This window comes from Polypterus senegalus, chromosome 5 (genome assembly GCF_016835505.1).
Source record: "Polypterus senegalus isolate Bchr_013 chromosome 5, ASM1683550v1, whole genome shotgun sequence".
Lineage (NCBI taxonomy): Eukaryota > Metazoa > Chordata > Cladistia > Polypteriformes > Polypteridae > Polypterus > Polypterus senegalus.
Window position 1 is genome coordinate 196,809,233 of NC_053158.1, and position 19,869 is coordinate 196,829,101.

General features: G+C 38.9%; 1 protein-coding gene across 2 annotated transcripts in view; it reads right to left on the reverse strand.

Annotated features, from left to right (window-relative positions):
• Nucleotides 1-17,964, reverse strand: part of LOC120529780 (coiled-coil domain-containing protein 106-like) — a 45,621-nt gene extending 27,657 nt beyond the window's left edge. Inside the window, exons 1-2 of one of the 2 annotated variants that reach the window (XM_039753916.1) lie at nucleotides 17,669-17,964; nucleotides 2,733-2,958 (exon numbers count right to left, since the gene is read on the reverse strand). In XM_039753916.1, the coding sequence (XP_039609850.1) occupies nucleotides 2,733-2,937 (205 nt within the window). In that variant the 5' untranslated portion in view covers nucleotides 2,938-2,958; nucleotides 17,669-17,964. The remainder of the gene's footprint in view (nucleotides 1-2,732; nucleotides 2,959-17,668) is intronic. The other variant, XM_039753917.1, reaches the window with a different exon arrangement.
• Between the last annotated feature and the right edge of the window lie 1,905 nt (nucleotides 17,965-19,869).

The window sequence follows — 19,869 nt, forward strand, 5'->3', positions numbered from 1 at the left end:
TCAATCCATTTGAGAACCTGTGGCACGACTTGGAGTTTTGCTGGGCAGCAACGCAACTTATCTAACTTGAAGGAGTTGAAGCACTTTTGTCTTGAGGAATGGGCAAAAATTCCAGCACATGCTTAATAATGAAGGACATGGTCCACATAGCTAATGTGGAACATGGTGGTTTTAAAAGACAAAGGATACATCATTTTCTCAAGAAAAAATGTTTTATCAAAAGCAGTGCCTGACATTTACAAAAACTGCAGTGAAAAGATAGCTGCTTAGCTAAAGACATTTCATCATTTTGAAGCCACAACAGATCTCGGCAATAAGGTCAGTTTTGTTAGTGAACAGGTAGTACTAGGGTGTTTTACCATGTTAGCCATTATGAATGTACAGAAAAGCCAAGCAAAATGACACCTTTTATTGGCTAACTAAAAAGATTACAATATGCAAGCTTTCAAGGCAACTCAGGCCCCTTCTTCAGGTAAGATGTAATACAGAAACTGGAGTTCCATGTGTTTATATACACTCTAGGACAAGAAACAACATTGGTAAATCTTTAAATGAAAAATCTTAAATGTAAAAATTCAATAGATTCATTCAGGCTAGGGTTAATTTAACAAGAGAGAGAAGAACAATGTATGGTCAAGATCTTTGGTTAAGATAACTGTTCAACAAAGTCTTTTGAAGTTTGTAATGAGTTTTTCGAAACAATGTGGATCTGTAGACAGGTTGTCTGTGTCATTCTGAGAGATGTAAACAATCCTCATACCTGGCCATAAAACTCTTGTCTTTATTCAAGCCATGTTGTAATATATTAAATTTTACCATGAGTTTAACTTCTCATTCTTTTCTCTCTTGCTGTGTTTTGAAGTTGCCCATAAGGACTGCGACTTTAAAGTCCCTCTCACAGTGTCCAAGGATGTTGAAGTGAGCTGCTACAGGAACATCTGTGTTGCCATGTTTAATGTGGACCCTGTGTAAATTCATTCTCTGGCGAAGTGTTTGTCCAGTTTCTCCAACATAGAGTGCAGTGTCAGGACATTTCATGCAGAGAATTAGGTAGACCACATTAGATGATTAGATGATTTAGTGAACAGGGCAATTTTAACTTGCACTGCGCTGCAAAACAATGAATATTATTTATATCATAATTTATTTTGAAAATGTATATGACGCTTGACACGTAGATTAGGTTTGCATTTCATAAATATTCAAACGTGCATAGTAGAGTATATTAAAGTGTTGAATAAATGTTAAGTAACTGTCATTCTGTTTGTATTTCCATTAATTATGTCCTTAAGTTATTTGTAAGCCATTGAGATTAGGTGTCGGCAGTATCAATAGCTTTGCATATTTAAAACAATCTTTCAGCATAAAATGTAATCTACATGCTTAGGTATCCGGAATCATGACCTCTGTTTAAAAAGTGGCATTTCTGAACTGGGGCTATTAAAAAATAATCGCTAATTTATTGTTATTGAAATATGCTAAAATAATGTAATACTGATTTCAGGTTGTACCGGTCCGCCCTAGGAACACTAGCAACAAGCACTCACATGGTAAGTTAAGTAAAGCGTTGTGGGATCTTTGGGTATTCAACTGTCTAACCGTTTTGAATTGTAGATAGGACTCCTGACCAATGAAAGAGGGGGAGAAGCAATCCAATGTGAACGCGCTTCCTGTGCACTACTCTGATTTTTCAGAAATTTTTATCTAACAGTATTTTGGCAAAACATGCATGTGTTTGGCATGTTGTGAATATATGAATGAATGACCTGACATGTGGATCATTCAACTCAAATATTGTGAGTTTTTTTTTTTTTTATAGAAGCTCTTTATATTATTTGCGCTGCCCAGTATTGGTCCCCGTAGATGTTCATTCTATGAAAAGCTTACTCGTCTCCATTGTTATTAATAATATGAGATTCCATTTTTTTCTCTTGACATCACTACAAACCACACAGTACACTGTAAATCATGTTTGAGTTAAGTATTCCTTTAAAGCACAATTCAAGAGATCTAAAAGTAAACTCCATTAAATTTTATGCACTTCAAGACATGTAAAACATACATCTCAAATATCATAAACTGATCCTAATTTCCTGAAATTATCTTAAAAATATTGCAAAACATATTTCAGGTTATGCTGTTAAGGGGGAGGGGGGCACACTGAGGATCAGCTGCTGTCTTTTTCCTGCTGCTGCCGAGCTGCGTGTTCTGCTTGTTGCGCGTTGATCGTTTAAAAGGCTGTGCAGCAGCTGTCCTTTTGTCTCACTGGACGTCAAATTGTCTTCCGAAAAGATCACGTATCGTTTCCTTCCAAGATTTGTTTTATAAACAGAGAGATACATCACTTAAATTTGATTACGCATAATGTAGTTGTTCTGAAAAATATTTATTGCCTTATTTATGATGCAGATACTTTCCTGTCAAATACAGTAATACATGATAAACTTATTTCTTTTTTTATGAAAAACATCAAATTATTTAAAGACAGTTTATTGAAACCACAGACAATAAGACTAACGTACTATAAATCATAAATCAATGAAAATTCTCTAACACCACTAACAGATTGCATCCAAAACAATTATATTTCTAAGCAGATGAACCATTTCTACGAAGAATAGTCAGACATTCCCCAGGTCACTTTATCCAATTTAGGATCACAGGGAAGAAAAGTTATGGAAAGATTTACAAAAAAGACACAAAATTGGCTTTTATATCATAAATGTTCTTACGTGAAACCACGCTGCTTGATGTGTCATCCTGTTCTACGTCACTTGCAACTGCTGATGTCCTGCTGTCCCACTGCTGTGTGTCTGTGTCCTCAGTTTTAAACCGATGCATGCTGCTCACAGTTGCCTTCTTTCTCATGGCTGAGCTGGAGTGTATTTCGGCCTCAGGGGAATATCTTATAAGCTTCTTTGGCCAAAGAGCTGACATGTCTTCCTAAGGCCTTCTTATCTTAAGTGGGGAAAGGCAAAGAAAAAAAAAAAACTTCATTAGAAAAAGAATGTATACTTTATGGTTAGGCAATGATACAATAATAGAAATCTTGGCACTAAACCCTTTTAAGGCAGAGCTAAAATTTTGATAGAAATTAAATTTGGAATGATTTGGAAATTGTAGTGGGAGAAGTACTGCTAAGATTAAATAGGCTGAAATCAAACAAATCACCAGGACCAGATAATATTTACCCTCGAGTTGTTAAGGAGGCTATCGAGTACAGATATAAACCCTTGACACATATTTTTAGGAAGTCACTGCGTACTGGGGAGATTCTGAAGGAGATTCTGAAGAACTGGAAAATGGCAAATATTATCCCGTTATATAAAAAGGATGACCGGGTGCTAATATTAAAATGTGGAAATGAGCAGTTACTTGCTGTTCATTCAGAAGAGAGCATGTCAATTGTCTACTTCTTATAGTCAGCCTTGAAAGAAACAAGATAAAGCACAGAATAAATAAATTATTATGCCTTCAAACTTAGTCATAATAATAATAAAACTAGTGGACGCCCACTGTAGCATATGGTGATGTAAGAATAGGAATGGAAAACGGTGAGAAAGGAATTCAGAAATCAAGAAGAAAGAAATACTTCTTGAAAGACGTAGTTGTGAATAGGTGTTTTGCTGGAGACGAAAGATGGGTTGAAAGATCTAATCTTGGAAAGAGCTTGAATTTCAGCTTCACCACCATAAACTGTACTGTAAACATGTATTGATAGTACTCGTGACTTGTGATAACTCGCATTGCGTTGGAAAGAATGACAGGAAGAACGTCTCCAAATCTGTCCCAATGTGATGCAATGAAATCAACTGTCCTATATCGTAGTGAGAGTGCATTGCCTTCATCAACCGTTTGTGTCAAGAAATAACCCACTGATAGGAACAGGCAGTTGCCGGATCCCGGAATACAGATGACGTTGTACAAAAACCCGTCGACAGAGAAGATACTGTCAGTCATTTTATAACAAAGGCTTAGGAAACAACCGTCACAGTACAGGGAGTGCAGAATTATTAGGCAAGTTGTATTTTTGAGGATTAATTTTAATATGGAAACAAACACAATGCTATCAGTCAATCCAAAATGTTAATAAACCTGAAACCTGAATGTTTCACAACGGAAATGTGAGTGTGAACATCATCAGGGGAATACATATGTGCGCACAATTATTAGGCAACTATTAGTGTGCAGATTTATTATGCAACTAAAGGAAAAATGAAAATTTTCCCATCTCACTTGTTTATTTTCATCTGTTATAGTGAGAATAATAAACAAACACCTCAAAATTTACAAATAAACATCTCTGACATTTCAAAAAAAATAAATCAATCAATCAATGACCAATATAGCCACCCTTCTTTCCAATAACAGTCATAAGCCTTTCCATTCATGGAGTCTGTCAGTTTCTTGATCTGTTGACGATCAGCTTTTTGTGGAGCAGTGACTACAGCCTCCCAGACACTCTTCAGAGAGGTGTATTGTTTTTCTCCCCCGTAAATCTAGCGTTTAAGAAGTGCCCACAAGTTCTCGATAGGGTTTAGGTCAGATGAGGAAGGGGGGCCATGTCATTATTCCTTCATCTTTAAGGCCTTTACTGGCTGGCCACGCAGTGGAGAACTTCGATGCAAGTGAAGGAGCATTGGCCTGCATAAAAATCATGGTCTTTTTCCTGTATCACTGTTTGAAGAAAGTGTCTTCGAAAAACTGGCAGTAGGTTTGGGAGTTGATTTTGAGTTCATCTTCAATGCAAAAGGTCCAACTAGCTCATCTTTAAAAATACCAGCTCATACCAGTACCCCACCTCCACGTTGGAGTGGAGCTCTGTGCCCATTACTGATCCACAGGTCCATCCATCTGGTCCATCAAGAGTCACTCTCATCTCATCGGTCCATAAAACCTTTGAAAAAATCTGTCTTCAGATATTTCTTGGCCCAGTTTTGACGTTTCAACTTATGTTTCTTGTTCAGTGGTGGTTGGGTTTCAGCCCTCCTTACCTTGGCCATGTCTTTGAGCACTGAACACCTTGTACTTCTGGGCACTCCAGGTAGGTTGCAGCTCTGGAATATGAAAGTACTGGAGGATAATGGGTTCCTGGTAGCTTCACGTTTGATTCTTCTCAAATCTTTGGCAGCTAACTTGCGTCTTTTGTTCTCAACACGTTTCTTGCGACCCTGTTGACTATTTGCAACAAAATGATTGATGGTTCTGTGATCACACACCAATATCTTAGCAATTCCAAAAGTGCTGCATCCCTCTGAAAGACTTTTTACAATTTTTGACTTTTCAGAGTCAGTTAAATCTCTTTTTTGGCCCATTTTGCCTGAGGAAAACTAGCTGCCTAATAATTCTGCACACCTTGATATAGGGTGTTGATCTCCTTAGGCCACACCCTCCCTCATTACACAAATACACATCACCTGACGTGCTTAAATCCAATAAGCATTCAAGTTAATACAGCTTGGAGTTGGAATATACGCATTAAAAATGATGATATGGTCAAAATACTCACTTGCCTAATAATTGTGCACACAGTGTATAATGAAAATAGCAAGGAGCGAAACCAATGGCAATGGTCGAGAGAGTACCTTCCTGTAGCAGGCTACGGAAAAGGCTCACAGGCGCAGACATGGCCGAAGTGAAAGGTCACGCGGTAAGGCTAGATATCGGGCAGTGACGTGACACCAATGGGGTCATGAGAGAGGAGCGGGGAACGCGGTAGTCCAAAGGAGGAATAGAACTCGAGAAAAGTAGTGTGGGAGTGTATGGGAGGCCGCAGGCAGCGTGAGGAAAGGTTTGGAAGAGGACGAATAGGAATCGAGAAATGCCGTGTGGGCGGGACCGGGTTTGAAGAGGAAGCACGACGAACCAGAAGAGAAATATATATGAGATGTTTGCTTACTGTTACACTAGTTGTTCATTGCAAGTTGGTGCAGAAAGCAGTAAATTAAGAAGTCTGATGAACAGACTGTTTTCCCAAAGTGTTACTACTGCAAGTATGAGTGGGAGCATGTGCGAGTGAGCTCTGTGATGGATGTGCTCCCTATCCATGGCTGTTTTCTGCCTTGTTCATCATTCTGCAAGGATTGTTTCTGGCCAAGGAAAATCCTGAATTGAAAAAAAGCAGGTTTGAGAATTCTATTTAATGTACAGGTACCCTCCATAATTTTTGGGTCAAAGAGACATTTTTCCTTGAATTACCACTCCGCTCCACATTTCTAAAGTACAACTCTAACAATTTAGACATTATGATTAAAGTGCACATTGTAGACTTTCATTTAAGGGGATTTTCACACATTTCAGTCATGTTGAAGTTACAACACTTCTAATACATGACCACCAAATCCCCCTACCCCACCCCCAAACTTAATGTTTGGCAGGTCTAGTAAAGCTATCATATTTAGGACTTTCTCCCATTTCCCTTACCTGCAATGACTGCTTGAAATCTGTGATTCATAGAGATCACCAGGTGTTCTGCCAAGCCTCTAATCCAGCCATCATTAGCTCCTGCTTGTTTTGGGGCTTGACCCCTGAAAATTTCTCTTCAGAAAATGGAAGGCATGCTGAATTGGGATTTAAATTGGGTGAATGACGTGCCCATTCAAGAATTTTCAGTTTTTTTCGAACTCCTGTGTGGCCTCAGCAGTGTGCTTAGGTCATTATTACAGATAAAACAGAGATGTTAATTGTTGGAGGGCATGACGCTGATCACAGCAATATTTTGTCGTCATTTAACTCAGTTGGAATCCCAATTAATTTTACTGAATCAGCCCGCAATATAGGTGTTATCTTTGACTCTAGCATGTCATTTAAAGCGCATATTACAAAGTCGTCCAAAACATGTTTTTTCCATCTTAAAAATGTTAGGAAATTAAGGCGCTTTCTAAATAAACAGGATTGTGAGAAATTAATTCATGCATTTATCTCTAGTAGGATTGACTACTGCAATGCGGTGTTCACTGGCTGTTCAAACTGTTCTCTATATAGCCTCCAGTTAATCTAAAATGCCGCTGCAAGAATTATTACAAGAACAAGAAAATATGAACACATAACCCCAGTTCTTAAATCTTTACACTGGCTCCCAGTTAAGTTCAGGGCAGATTTCAAAATCCTCCTTTTAACATATAAAGCATTAAATGGCCAAGGTCCGGCTTACTTGTCTGAACTTATCATGACTTACAAACCTGAGCGCACATTAAGATCTCAAGATGCCGGTCTGCTTAGGATTCCAAGGATTAATAAAATAACAGTGGGAGGTCGAGCTTTTAGTTACAGGGCCCCTAAACTGTGGAATGGTCTTCCTGCTTCCATAAGAGATGCCCCTTCAGTCTCAGCCTTTAAATCCCGGCTGAAGACTCACTACTTCAGTTTAGCATATCCTGACTAGAGCTGCTGATTAACTGTACATACTTATGTTATAGAGCTAATGACTAACAACAGAGATGCAGTAACATGATAATTATATTTGAATACTAACCCTCACCTATTCTGTTTCTTTTCTCGGTACCCAAATGTGGCCATTGGTGCCACGGCCCACCTGCCAAGTTGTTTGCCTGCCTATGGTAAAGTCATCCCTGATGGAGGATCACAGGAATCATTGGAAAGAGGGGTCCTTTCATCGGAGCAACGTTTCAGCCGTGGCATGGCCAAATGGGGAGGCAGCTAGATGAATGAGGTCTCCAGGACTCTAACCTAATTATGTCATATCATCTACTGTTAAACCGTACTTCTAAAATTTTTATTATTATGCTGTCTTAAGGAATTGTTCTGTTCTGTATATTGTATTGTATTGACCCCCTACTTTTGACACCCACTGCACGCCCAACCTACCTGGAAAGGGATCTCTCTTTGAACTGCCTTTCCCAAGGTTTCTTCCATTTTTCCCTACAAGGTTTTTATTGGGAGTTTTTCCTTGTCTTCTCAGAGAGTCAAGGCTGGGGGGCTGTCAAAAGGCAGGGCCTGTTAAAGCCCATTGCGGCACTTCCTGTGTGATTTTGGGCTATACAAAAATAAACTGTATTGTATTGTATTGTGTATTATATTGTAAGATGAAATGCTGTCCATGGAGTTTAGAGGCCTTTACTAGAAGTTGAGCAGAACATATGTTTCTAAACACCTCAGAATTCATTGTGCCTCTGCCGTCAGCAGTTCCATCATCAATGAAGAGAAGTGTGACAGGACCTGTGGCAGCCATACATGCCCAAGCCATAAGAGCCTCACAGCGTTTACCAAATGAGTTGGAATGCTTCGGAGGTTCCTTTTCATCTCCACGCTTTGCTCTCGCCATCACTCTGATGAGGCTCATCTTTGTCACATCTGTCCACAAGTCCTTTTTCCAGAATTCTGCTGGCTCTTTGAAGTCATTTTTTGTAAACTGTAATCTGGCCATCCTGTTTTTATGACTAACTAGTGGTTTGCATCTTGTAGTGTGGCCTCTGTGTTTCTGTTCATGAAGTCTTCTGCAGATAGCCATCTTTGACACGTCCACATCTTCCTCCTGTTTTTGATATGTCAGTCAGACAATTGGGGTTTTAATTTGACCATAGTGAGGATTCTTCTGTCATCAACTGTGGAGGTCTTCCTTGGCCTACCAGTCCCTTTGTGATTACTGAGCTCACCAGTGCATTTCTTTTTCTTAATGATATCCCAGACAGTTGATTTAGGTCATTCTATGGTTTTAACGATGCTTCAGATTGTTTGCTCTTGTTTTTCAGCCTCATAATGGCTTCTGAGACTTTCATTGTCACACCTCTTGTCCTCATGTTGAACACTGACAACTACAGACTCCAAAGGGTTGAAGCAAGCCGAGGTATCTTATAAAGCAATGAAACACACCTGAGAAATTGAAAACACCTGGGACGCCAATCGTTCCCAACATTATGGAGTCCTGAAATGGAGGGGACTGGGTAGAAAAAGTGTTGTCATTTCTACGTGGTCTGACCGAAATGAAAACCTGCACTTTAATCAAATCTGAATTGTTTGATTTGTAATTTTAAACTGTGGAGCAGGGTGGTAATTCAAGGAAAAATGTGTCTTTTTCCCCAAGCATTATGGAGGGCACCATATCTGCAAAGGGGCTCAGCAGACTATTACAGTAAGCGTCAACATTCCAGGCCTACAGACTATTTTATGTTTAACATATTCATATAATAGAAAAAAAAAACATCTGGATCAGGAGGCATTGTTAAAGAAATATTAAACTGCAAAGCTCATTCAGAAGTGAAATCTATTTTAGTAAACTCATGGTCTAGCTGAAACACAGCAAAGTTCTAGTCTAATTAAGTAATTTCTCTTTGCAGACAGACAGACAGACAGATAGATAGATAGATGTGCATCCGCAAAGTATTCACAGCGCATCACTTTTTCCACATTTTGTTATGTTACAGCTTTATTCCAAAATGGGTTAAATCCATTTTTTCCCACAGAATTCTACACACAACACCCCATAATGACAACGTGAAAAAAGTATACTAGAGGTTTTTGTAAATTTATTAAAAATAAAAAAACTGAGAAATCACATGTACATAAGTATTCACAGCCTTTGCTCAATACTTTGTCGATGCACCTTTGGCAGCAATTAAGTCTTTTTGAATATGATGCCACAAGCTTGGCACACCTATTCCTCTTTGCAGCACTTCTTAAGCTCCATCAGGTTGGATGGGAAGCGTCGGTGCACAGCCATTTTAAGATCTCTCCAGAGATGTTCAATCGGATTCAAGGCTGGGCCACTCAAGGACATTCACAGAGTTGTCCTGAAGCCACTCCTTTGATACCTTGGCTGTGTGCTTAGGGTCGTTATCCTGCTGAAAGATGAACTGTCGCTCCAGTCTGAGTGCTCTGGAGAAGGTTTTCATGCAGGATGTCTCTGTACATTGCTGCAGTCATCGTTCCCTTTATCCTGACTAGTCTCCCAGTTCCATCCCCACAGCATGATGTTGCCACCACCATGCTTCACTGTAGGGATGGTATTGGCCTGGTGATGAGAGATGCCTGGTTTCCTCCAAACATGACGCCTGGCATTCACACCAAAGAGTTCAATCTTTGTCTCATCAGACCAGAGAATTTTGTTTCTCATGGTCCGAGAGTCCTTCAGGTGCCTTTTGGCAAACTCCAGGCGGGCTGCCATGTGCCTTTTACTAAGGAGTGGGTTCCGTCTGGCCACTCTACCATACAGGCCTGATTGGTGGATTGCTGCAGAGATTGTTGTCCTTCTGGAAGGTTCTCCTCTCTCCACAGAGGACCTCTGGAGCTCTGACAGAGTGACCATTGGGTTCTTGGTCACCTCCCTGACTAAGGCCCTTCTCACCCAATCGCTCAGTTTAGATGGCCGGCCAGCTCTAGGAAGAGTCCTGGCGGTTTCGAACTTCTTCCACTTATGGACGATGGAGGCCACTGTGCTCATTGGGACCTTCAAAGCAGCAGAAATTTTTCTGTAATCTTCCCCAGATTTGTGCCTCTAGACAATCCTGTCTCGGAGGTCTACAGACAATTCCTTTGACTTCATGCTTGGTTTGTGCTCTGACATGAACTGTCAATTGTGGGACCTTATATAGACAGGTGTGTGCCTTTCCAAATCATGTCACATCAACTGAATTTACCACAGGTGGACTCCAATTAAGCTGCAGAAACATCTCAAGGATGATCAGGGGAAACAGGATGCACGTGAGCTCAATTTTGAGCTTCATGGCAAAGGCTGTGAATACTTATGTACAAGTGCTTTCTCAGTTTTTTTATTTTTAATAAATTTGCAGAAACCTCAAGTAAACTTTCTTCATGTTGTCATTATGGGGTGTTGTGTGTAGAATTCTGAGGGAAAAAAAAAGAATTTAATCCATTTTGGAATAAGGCTGTAACATAACAAAATGTGGAAAAAGTAATGCACTGTGAATACTTTCCGGATGCACTGTATTGTCATTGGCATAAAGAAGCTCCAGTAGCGTTTCTTCAAGCACCTTTGCTGAATAGTTAATTGGCTGAAAGTACTCAATGCTAGAGTCAGAGAGAGGATGCACAAGATTGTTCATAATGGCACTCAGTTTTGTTTTCATTTCACTACTATCTCCAGCGAGTGCAGAGATTGTCCCCATAACTGAGTCTGCCTTTTAAATTAGCTTGTTGATTTTGTGGGCATCATCTGAAAGGATGTTACTGCCTAAGCACGCCACAGCATATTTAAAAAAAAAAAATCACATTGGCCGTCACAGACTTGAAGAACATGTGACGGATGTCATAACTGAAATTAATGGAAATATTAGTTAGAAAAATCCAGTATTTTATTTATTTACCAAAATCAATACATTTTTGGTATATAGTAGTGTAGCATTTTTACAATTGAATGAATATAATTTAAAAAGTCTGCAGCTCCAGCAATATAGTACCTGAGGGGGAGCTGTGTGTGCTGTGTGGCACAGTGGTTGGTGCCACTGTTGGACTAAAGTGCAAGCTCCGGCACTCTATGTGTCGATTTTACATGTTCTCTTCATGTGTCTATATAAGTTTCCTCCTGCATACCAAAGACAAGCATGTAAATTAGAAATTTAAAACTGGCTTTTGCTAGTCAGTGTGGGTGCTGTGTATTATTGTGCCCTGAGATGGACTGGTGCCCTGTCCAGGTTTGGTTTCTGATTTGCGCCTGATGATCCCAGGGTATGATCTAGTGCCTGTAATCGTAAACTGCTTCTGTGAATTTGAAAATTGCTGGACCAGATCTTGAGACTGCAGTGTTAAGAGTTGATCTTTTTTTTATATATACTGTATACACTACCAATCATATGTTTGAAATTATGAAGAAATTTGAATGTTTGTGATAAAAATTCAGTCAGGCAGTCATTCTCCAACCCACTATATCCTAACACAGTGTCACAGGGGTCTGCTGGAGCCAATCCCAGCCAGCACAGGGAACAAGGCAGAAACAAACCATGGGTAGGGCGCCAGCCAGCCGCAGGACACACACACACGGTACAATCTCTGAAATCACTGATTTTTTTGTTTTTTTTGTTATTTACATAGGACTGCAATGGTCCATTTTTAGCAGCCACTCCTTCAGTATCCTCATAGTCACCTCCTTTCGCTTATCCTTAAATTAGTCCTGCACACATGCTACTTGGTTATTCGAGAAACCTTTAACTGCACTAGTTCACTTGGGCTACAAGATATTGGCATTCCTAAAGTTCATTTCTGATTCAAAATGAAACTGTTTTCTCAAGAAACATGTTAGTCTGTTGTTGCAGTTCTTTTATTTATTTATTTTTTTTACTTTGCAGAATGAAGATTATTCCATGTTGTAGTTTGCCGAGAAACTGAAGATTTCTTCCAAAGGTGCCTATTACTGTCTGGTGAGTAGAGGGTGAATGAAATCTAAAGAGGACAGAAAAAGAAGGAGAAGGCACAGACTGTGTAAGAGAAGAATATCAGAGTGTGTTGTGTGAGAAACAAATGCCTTACAGTTGACTTCCTTAAATACACACCAAATACCAGTGCCATCTGCAAAAGAGAAAAAAAGATTCCAGGATACTGACCATAGCACACTTTTCCAGTCACCATCAGTCCAATGTCTGTGTTCTTTTATTCATTTTAACCGTGTCTTTTAATTTGCCAGTTTCAGAGTTGTCTTTTACTTTAAAACTCTGCCTGTAAGAAATTCAGAATTGTCTTTTTCTCAGTTGCAGATGACACTGGGATTTGCTGAGTATTTAAGGAAGAAGTCAGCTCAAACTTCCTGTAAGGCATTTGTTTCTTACACTACACACTCCGATGTCCTTAACCTAGTACGCAGCTGTACATTTTGGCCTTCCCCTAATTTTTCTGTCCTGGTAAGATTCAGTTTGCTATTTTTTCTCAAGACACTTTTGTAACAAATCTTCAGTTTTCAATTTTTTGTCAGTCCGTCACATGAAATAACCTACATTCTGAAAAGAAAATTAAAAAAAATACACCGATATGTTTCTTTCTTTAGAAACTTTGGACATTTTTTAACTCAAAACTAAACATCAACAATACCGGTTGCTTGTAACCTACATGAACAGAATAACAGACTTCAAAGGTGCTAATGCAATTAAAATGTTTTCTCTAATAACCAATTAGCATTAAAAAATGGTTAATTAAGGATAAGCTAAAAGAGCTCACTGTTGCAAATGGGGCTTTACAGTGACATTTTTGAACCAGTACTGAACTTTAGGAATGTCAGTATCTTTCAACCCAAGTGAACAAAATAACAGGTTTTAGCAGTGCTAATGCAATTAAAGGTTTCTCTAATAACCAATTCACATTTGTACATGACAAACCTAGGATAAGCTAAGGAAACTGACCGTTAGGATACTGAAGGAATGATTGCTGAAAATGGGGCATTGCAGTCGTTTGTAAATAATAAATACAAAAAAATCAGTCAATTCAAGCAGAAATAGGCATTAGCAACACTAGTAATGTCTTGGCTGTATTTTCCAATCCATTTAATGGTATTTTGGAATAAAGAAATCAATTTCTAACAAAAACAAGAACATTTCTGAGTAATTCCAAATCAAATTTTGACCGCTAGTTTATAACTCACTGATGCAATACAACTACTACAGATGATATTTTAAGCCCTCTGGAGGCCTAAATTGAAGGAATGATGTGAAATCTTCTTATATAATATGCTACAATGGCTGTTTGTTTGTCTGCCCAGGATTTTAAATCACCTGTAGCTCACAAACCGTTTGACCCTATTGACCTGAAATTTGGTGCACATATACTACGTGATGTCTACTATGCACTTTCAGTGTGATGATTTTTATCAACTCTCGGCAGTTCGCAGCAGGGCGGCCATGCAGCGCATACATACAGGCGCCATTCTCATCCCTACCACCTTTGTCGTCAGTTCCTCTACCTCTTCATATCTTAAATAATTCTTGAGGCAGATTGAGGAAGTAAATGCCAGCGTAAGTGAAAGATTAAAGAAAACATACTAAGTAATTGCAACACAAACACGGACTTAATCAGTTTAAATGCGAAAAGATGGGGACAGACAAAGAGAAGAAGCGGGCCGCTAGGGTGAGAAAAGAAGAGCTGCTCAGGAAGCAGCTAGCGCTTTAGACTCTGAGCAAATGAATGATAAACGTACAGAGAAAGAAAGGGGGTGAAAACTAGGAATGCTCAAGTCAAGTGTATTCACTGCATGTTATCGTGCAGTGCGCCGTTACTGTTAATCAATAATTTCTGACCTGCTATTATCCAAATCAAAAGCCATTCAATAAGTAGAATAATCCTACCTGCGAACGCTATAATCGAGCTCCGGCCTCACTGGGTCACATGTTCTGGGTCTGCACCAAATTAACATAATTTTGGACCAAAATCTTTAAATGCCTATCAGACAGCCTGGGTGTCACAATCCCTCCTAATCCACCAACAGCTGTGTTTGGTGGAATTCCAGATATGCTTAAAGTGGAGAAGGACAAAAAAACTGGAATTGCCTTTACTACATTATTGGCACGTAGACTTATCTTGCTCAGTTGGAAGAATCCTAACTCTCCTATTCCAAGTCAGTGGGTAACTGATGTTATATACTATTTGAAACTGGAAAAAATCTAATTCGCACTGGGAGGATCTGTACAAAACTTTTTCAAAACCGGGCAGGATCTAATGAATAACATTTTAGAATAAGCATTTAAATTGAGGAAGCAGGTCCTCTCCCCTCTTTTACTCCATTTATCTTTATTCATTTATTATTTTATCCATTAATTTGTCTTTACTAGCATAAAGTTTTACACTGCTGGCCTAGCTGGGTTGATTTGTTTTCGATTTGTTTTGTGATGAGACGGGCGCCGACTATCTACGAGAAGCACAAGAGGGCAGTTGGATCCATTATTTTACACGGGCGTAAACGACATAAGGCACCGAGAGTCAGAGGTTCTCAAGGCTGTCTTCGCAGCACTAGTTAAAGACACGAAGGCGAGGAACCCATCGGCAAAAATTTTCATCTCGGGTCCACTACCTCTCGTCAGACGATTGAATGAATACTACAGTCGTCTGCTGGGTTTAAACAACTGGCTGAGAGGCTTCTGCGAGACTCAAGACATCGGGTTTATTGACAACTGGGATCTTTTTTGGGAAAGGCCGCGCTTCTTCAAGCGGGATGGATTGCATCCAAATAGATTTGGCGCCCAGGTCCTCTCCGAAAACATCGCTAACATTGCATGGCCTGCGCCACCACCACCTACTCAAAGCATCATGATGCTCCAACATTGATGGACTGAAAGCCAGAAGTCTACGTGACCATCATCATCAAGTCCTTCCATGAGAACCCGAAATACAAAGAGGACTGTTTGATTTATGTTAGGTAGATTTCCCAGAGGGGACTGGAGTTTTTTTGTTTTTTCTGTCCACCCTGGCCATCGAACCTTACTTATTCTATGTTAATTAATGTTGACTTATTTTTATTTTTTATTGTGTCTTCTATTTTTCTGTTCTTCATTTTGTAAAGCACTTTGAGCTACATTTTTTTGTATGAAATGTGCTATATAAATAAATGTTGTTGTTGAACCGTCTTCCCTTTTTTTTTCTTTTTGTAAAACTTGAGTTATGTGTATGGAGTATTTGATTTAAAAAAATTCAATAAAATTAAAAAAAAAAAAGAATGAATAACTGATCCTACAAAATCTTGTGCACAATTTAACATTTATGTTTATCCTTTTATTTGGAAAAGCTCTGTAAGGTCATTTGGCAATGCCAAATTTGCCCGTGTGTAAGTGGGCACCCAGTGCTGCCAGAATAGGCTCTAGCTTTCCAGGACCCTAAACTGGATTAAGAGAGCGGGTCTTGTTCAGAAAGCAGATGCTACTTGAGATGGCCTTCCCCTCTCCCAAACACTAAGGCCGGAGTTATACTTCACGCGACGCATGCTGCAGAGGACACTCCTGCTACGCAACTGTTGTAGTGTTTATAGTAAAGCCGAAATTTCCACTTTAATCACAAAATACACGCTTCCACAGTGTGCTTTATTTTTTTCTCAGTGGCTCAAATACAGCGCTATACATTATGTTGCTGTTGTGAAGTTCCAAAAAAAGACGGCACAAAGATGCTATGTGAGACTTTTAAAATGCATCGTGTCATTACGATCGGGAATATGCGACGCTTGAATATAAAAGCACCACGAATGCATCTGTATGTCGGCATTTTGCTTCACCACATCGAACCATTCATCAAACAGCGAAGCACGCACATCGATCCCCATAGGATCTGCATAGAAGCTTTCTGTCACATGTAGACAGTAAACAAAGACTCTGACGTCACATTCCGATTTTTAGCACACTGCGCCCCCTGACTTTTTGCTGGTACTGCCACTCACACACGCGTCGCGTTAATTTCTGAGGACCTGATCAGAGGACGCGTGAAATGAACGCTGGGAACACGTGGCAGCCATGAGCCATGAGCGTGAAGTATAAATGAGCCCTAACCTTCAGGTAAATAAAATAAGTCCCTGATGTTAAGTCACTATTTTAGGGCTAAAATAATAACAGAAATGTGAAACCTACTTATATACCTAATCTTAATTATTGTGAAACAACCAAGTGGCGTCCGCTTTCTGAACAAGGAGCCAAGAGAGTTTTGAAATGTTATGTTGGGTGGTACATGCAACAAAGAGTCCAGGGTCCTCCCTGCGTGGAGTTTGCATGTTCTTTCCGTCTCCATGTGGGTTTCTTCTCCCAATCCAAAGACATGCAGGTAAAGTGGACTAGTGAAGCTAAACTGGCCCTGGTGTATATGAGTTATGTGTGTTCACCCTGCAATGAACTGGCACTCTGTCCAGAGAATATTCCTGCCTTGTGCCCTGCTCAAGATATGACAGGTTCACAAGATGGATGGGTATTAGGTGTCTTCCAGATAACAAATAAAAAATGTTAATTTCAAATGATACCACGTTCTCATTATAATATATTACAAAGCATGGATGCAGAAACGAGGGCATTTTTTTTTTTTTTTTCGAAAAGGCAAAGATTTATTTAATGAAATAAACGTGACTTCAACTTAATGAACTGAATAACTCACTTTTCTGAGCTACAGCTGACATAGTCTCCGAAATAACGCATGCTTCATTCATACTCAGTACCAAGCAAATCACACAGCATAGATGAAATCAATAACGGAATGTTATTAAAATGGAGACACGGCAACAGGGCCGCTGCAAAATTAATGTACGATGAGATGGGGCGTGCGCGAAGTGTGTCATTAGAGCCCCGCAATTGTATTTAGGCTGACACAAATAACTGGAAACGAGGGATCCTGTGAATGACGTCACCGTGAAACTAATCTTTGGGATTTCGTCTCCATGGTGATAGTTATAAGTAATAACTGGTTATCGATACGATCAAAATAAAAACAACATAAATCAACGGCCTCTCTTTTGATTTCTCTGCAGCTTTTAGCAGCTTAGCCCAGAACAACTGTTTACAATATCTGTCATCAATTACAATTTAACAAAAATTGCACATTTTTCAGTTTGCAAACATATGTCAAACTGTATATCACGCGGATGATTTCTTTGTTTACCAAGTTTGTTGACATTTGTGGGCTAAGCGTAACATTTCGAGTACATACAAAAAAATAATGACACGTTAATTAATTAACGAGGTTCACGATTTATAGTATGTGAAATGATGTGCAGGAAATTTTACAAAATATATAAATGCATACATACCTCTAATGTAGTTTTCCTACACAGCAGAGGGATGCCAGCTTGCCACAATTAAATATAACCGATGGCACTTTTCCGGGACAAGGATTTGGTGATAAGTGAAACATACGAACAGGGGATTTTTTTTTCCGAGGAAGCATAACTCGAAAGCTATGTGAAACTGGCTTCTTTGTGCCTAAGGCCGGGGGTGGGGAGGCGATTGGCAACGTTGATAGTACCACCGACCAGTCAAAAGAAAAGGGCTGAGACACACATGAGCTGCGTTACCGTCCTTCCGCGTCCATCGCAGCATTCTGGGATTCGAAATGCACGTCGGGAAATGTAGTCAAATTGCAGGTAAGCGTGCCTGTTCTATTCTTATCATCTCCGTCCAGAGTTCTGACCGCTCCAGTAGTGTTACGATCATTCATTTGATAAGGAATACTGTACGTAATTAATTTCACGTTAAGTGGAAAAAATATGTTTAAAACACATTAAAGAATTTTACAGGAACCTGTTGTTCAGCAACTAATGTTAAGATAAACTGCTAAATTTTGCTATGTCTGGCAAATTGTTGACGTTTATTAATTCGTCTTTTAAATATTTTCTTTCTTTGAATTATGTAAAACGGTAACATTGACAAAATAGCTTTAAACTGAAACAAAAAAAAAATTTTAAAGTTTACAAAATGTATAACAAGACTGAACAATTCGTATCCAATACATTCTTACATGGCAGACACACTCTTAAAAATAAAGGTGCCATAGCAGTCGTTCAGGGCGATGCCATAGGGAAGCCATTTTTGGTTGCCAAAGACACAATCCGTTTGAAGGTTCCTGAAAGAACCTTTATTTATTTGGATCCATAATACAGTAGGGTTACAGTGAATAACCAAGAAGATATTGTAAGAGTTATGAAATACCAAATGGTTATAATTTTAAAAGAACACTTGCTAAAGATCTAAAGTGACACAAGTCCAGAACTCCTCAATCTATTAGCCTACCATATATTAAATTATTAAAGGATTCATATATATATATATATATATATATATATATAAGAAGTTTATCAAAGCACAAAGCATTACCTTCACATGTAAAGAACCATTCCAAGAATGAAATGGTGCCTTGTCAAGCAATAGTTCTACAAGAAACCACACAATTCAGTAAAAAACATAAATGGTGTTAAAGAACCATTAATTTTAAGAGTGCGGTGCGGTGTGCAGTGCTTAAGGCTTTGGATTTGAAACGATGCTGTGTGTTCAAATTACTACTGGCACTATGTGACCTTAAGCAAGTCTCTTCATCTACATGTGCAGCAGCTGGAACAACAAAAGACAAGGAACCAATTGTATCTCTCAAAAGTTGTAAGTTGCCTTGCAAAAAGGAGTCTGCCTAATAATTATTAGTCACGACAAAGTGGATTCTGAAAGCATTTCAGTTTTAACTTCACATACATTTTATGGTGTTGAAGATTTAATTTTAAACAGATACATTTACCATTTTTGCCCATCAATCTACACTCAATAAATCATAATGACAAAGTGAAAACATGTTTTCAGAAAGATCTGTAAATTCATTAAAAATCAAAAACTGAAATCTCTTATTCCCATAGGTATTCAGAGGCTTTGCTTTTCACATATCTTTAAAGAAAACAATAACTATGAGCAGATGTGTGTTACACATATTTATTAAATAGTTTCAAATCTATGGTAAAAAAAATGCTGCTCATGCCTCTTGCTTCTACGTTTTTTTTGTAAGGCAAAATTGGTACCGTACTGTTAATCTAAACTGGAGGTTTGAGCCAAACCATAAATATCAGAAATTCAACTGCACACAGTTAATTCAAAAAGTATTCCAACCCCTTCACCTTCTGCATAATTTATTGTGCTGTAGGATCAATTTAATTTAATTTTTGCCAATCAGTTTACATTCAGTAACCCATAACTGCAAAGTGAAAACATGTTTTCAAAATTGTTTCAAAATGTATTAAAAGCTAGTGCCTTAAATCTCTCTTTTCTAGGAGTAGTCAGCTCTTTTGCCGAGGTACACCATATTCTGCTTAGGTACATCCTTTTTGCTTTAATTCTCCTTGAGATTTGTCTAGAATTTGATTGTAATCCTCCAGTACCAAATTAACCTAATTGAACATTGTCTAAAAATGCACAAATGTATGTTAGTATGTAAGGTGCCATAATTCATATTACATGTCGGGACAAAAACCAA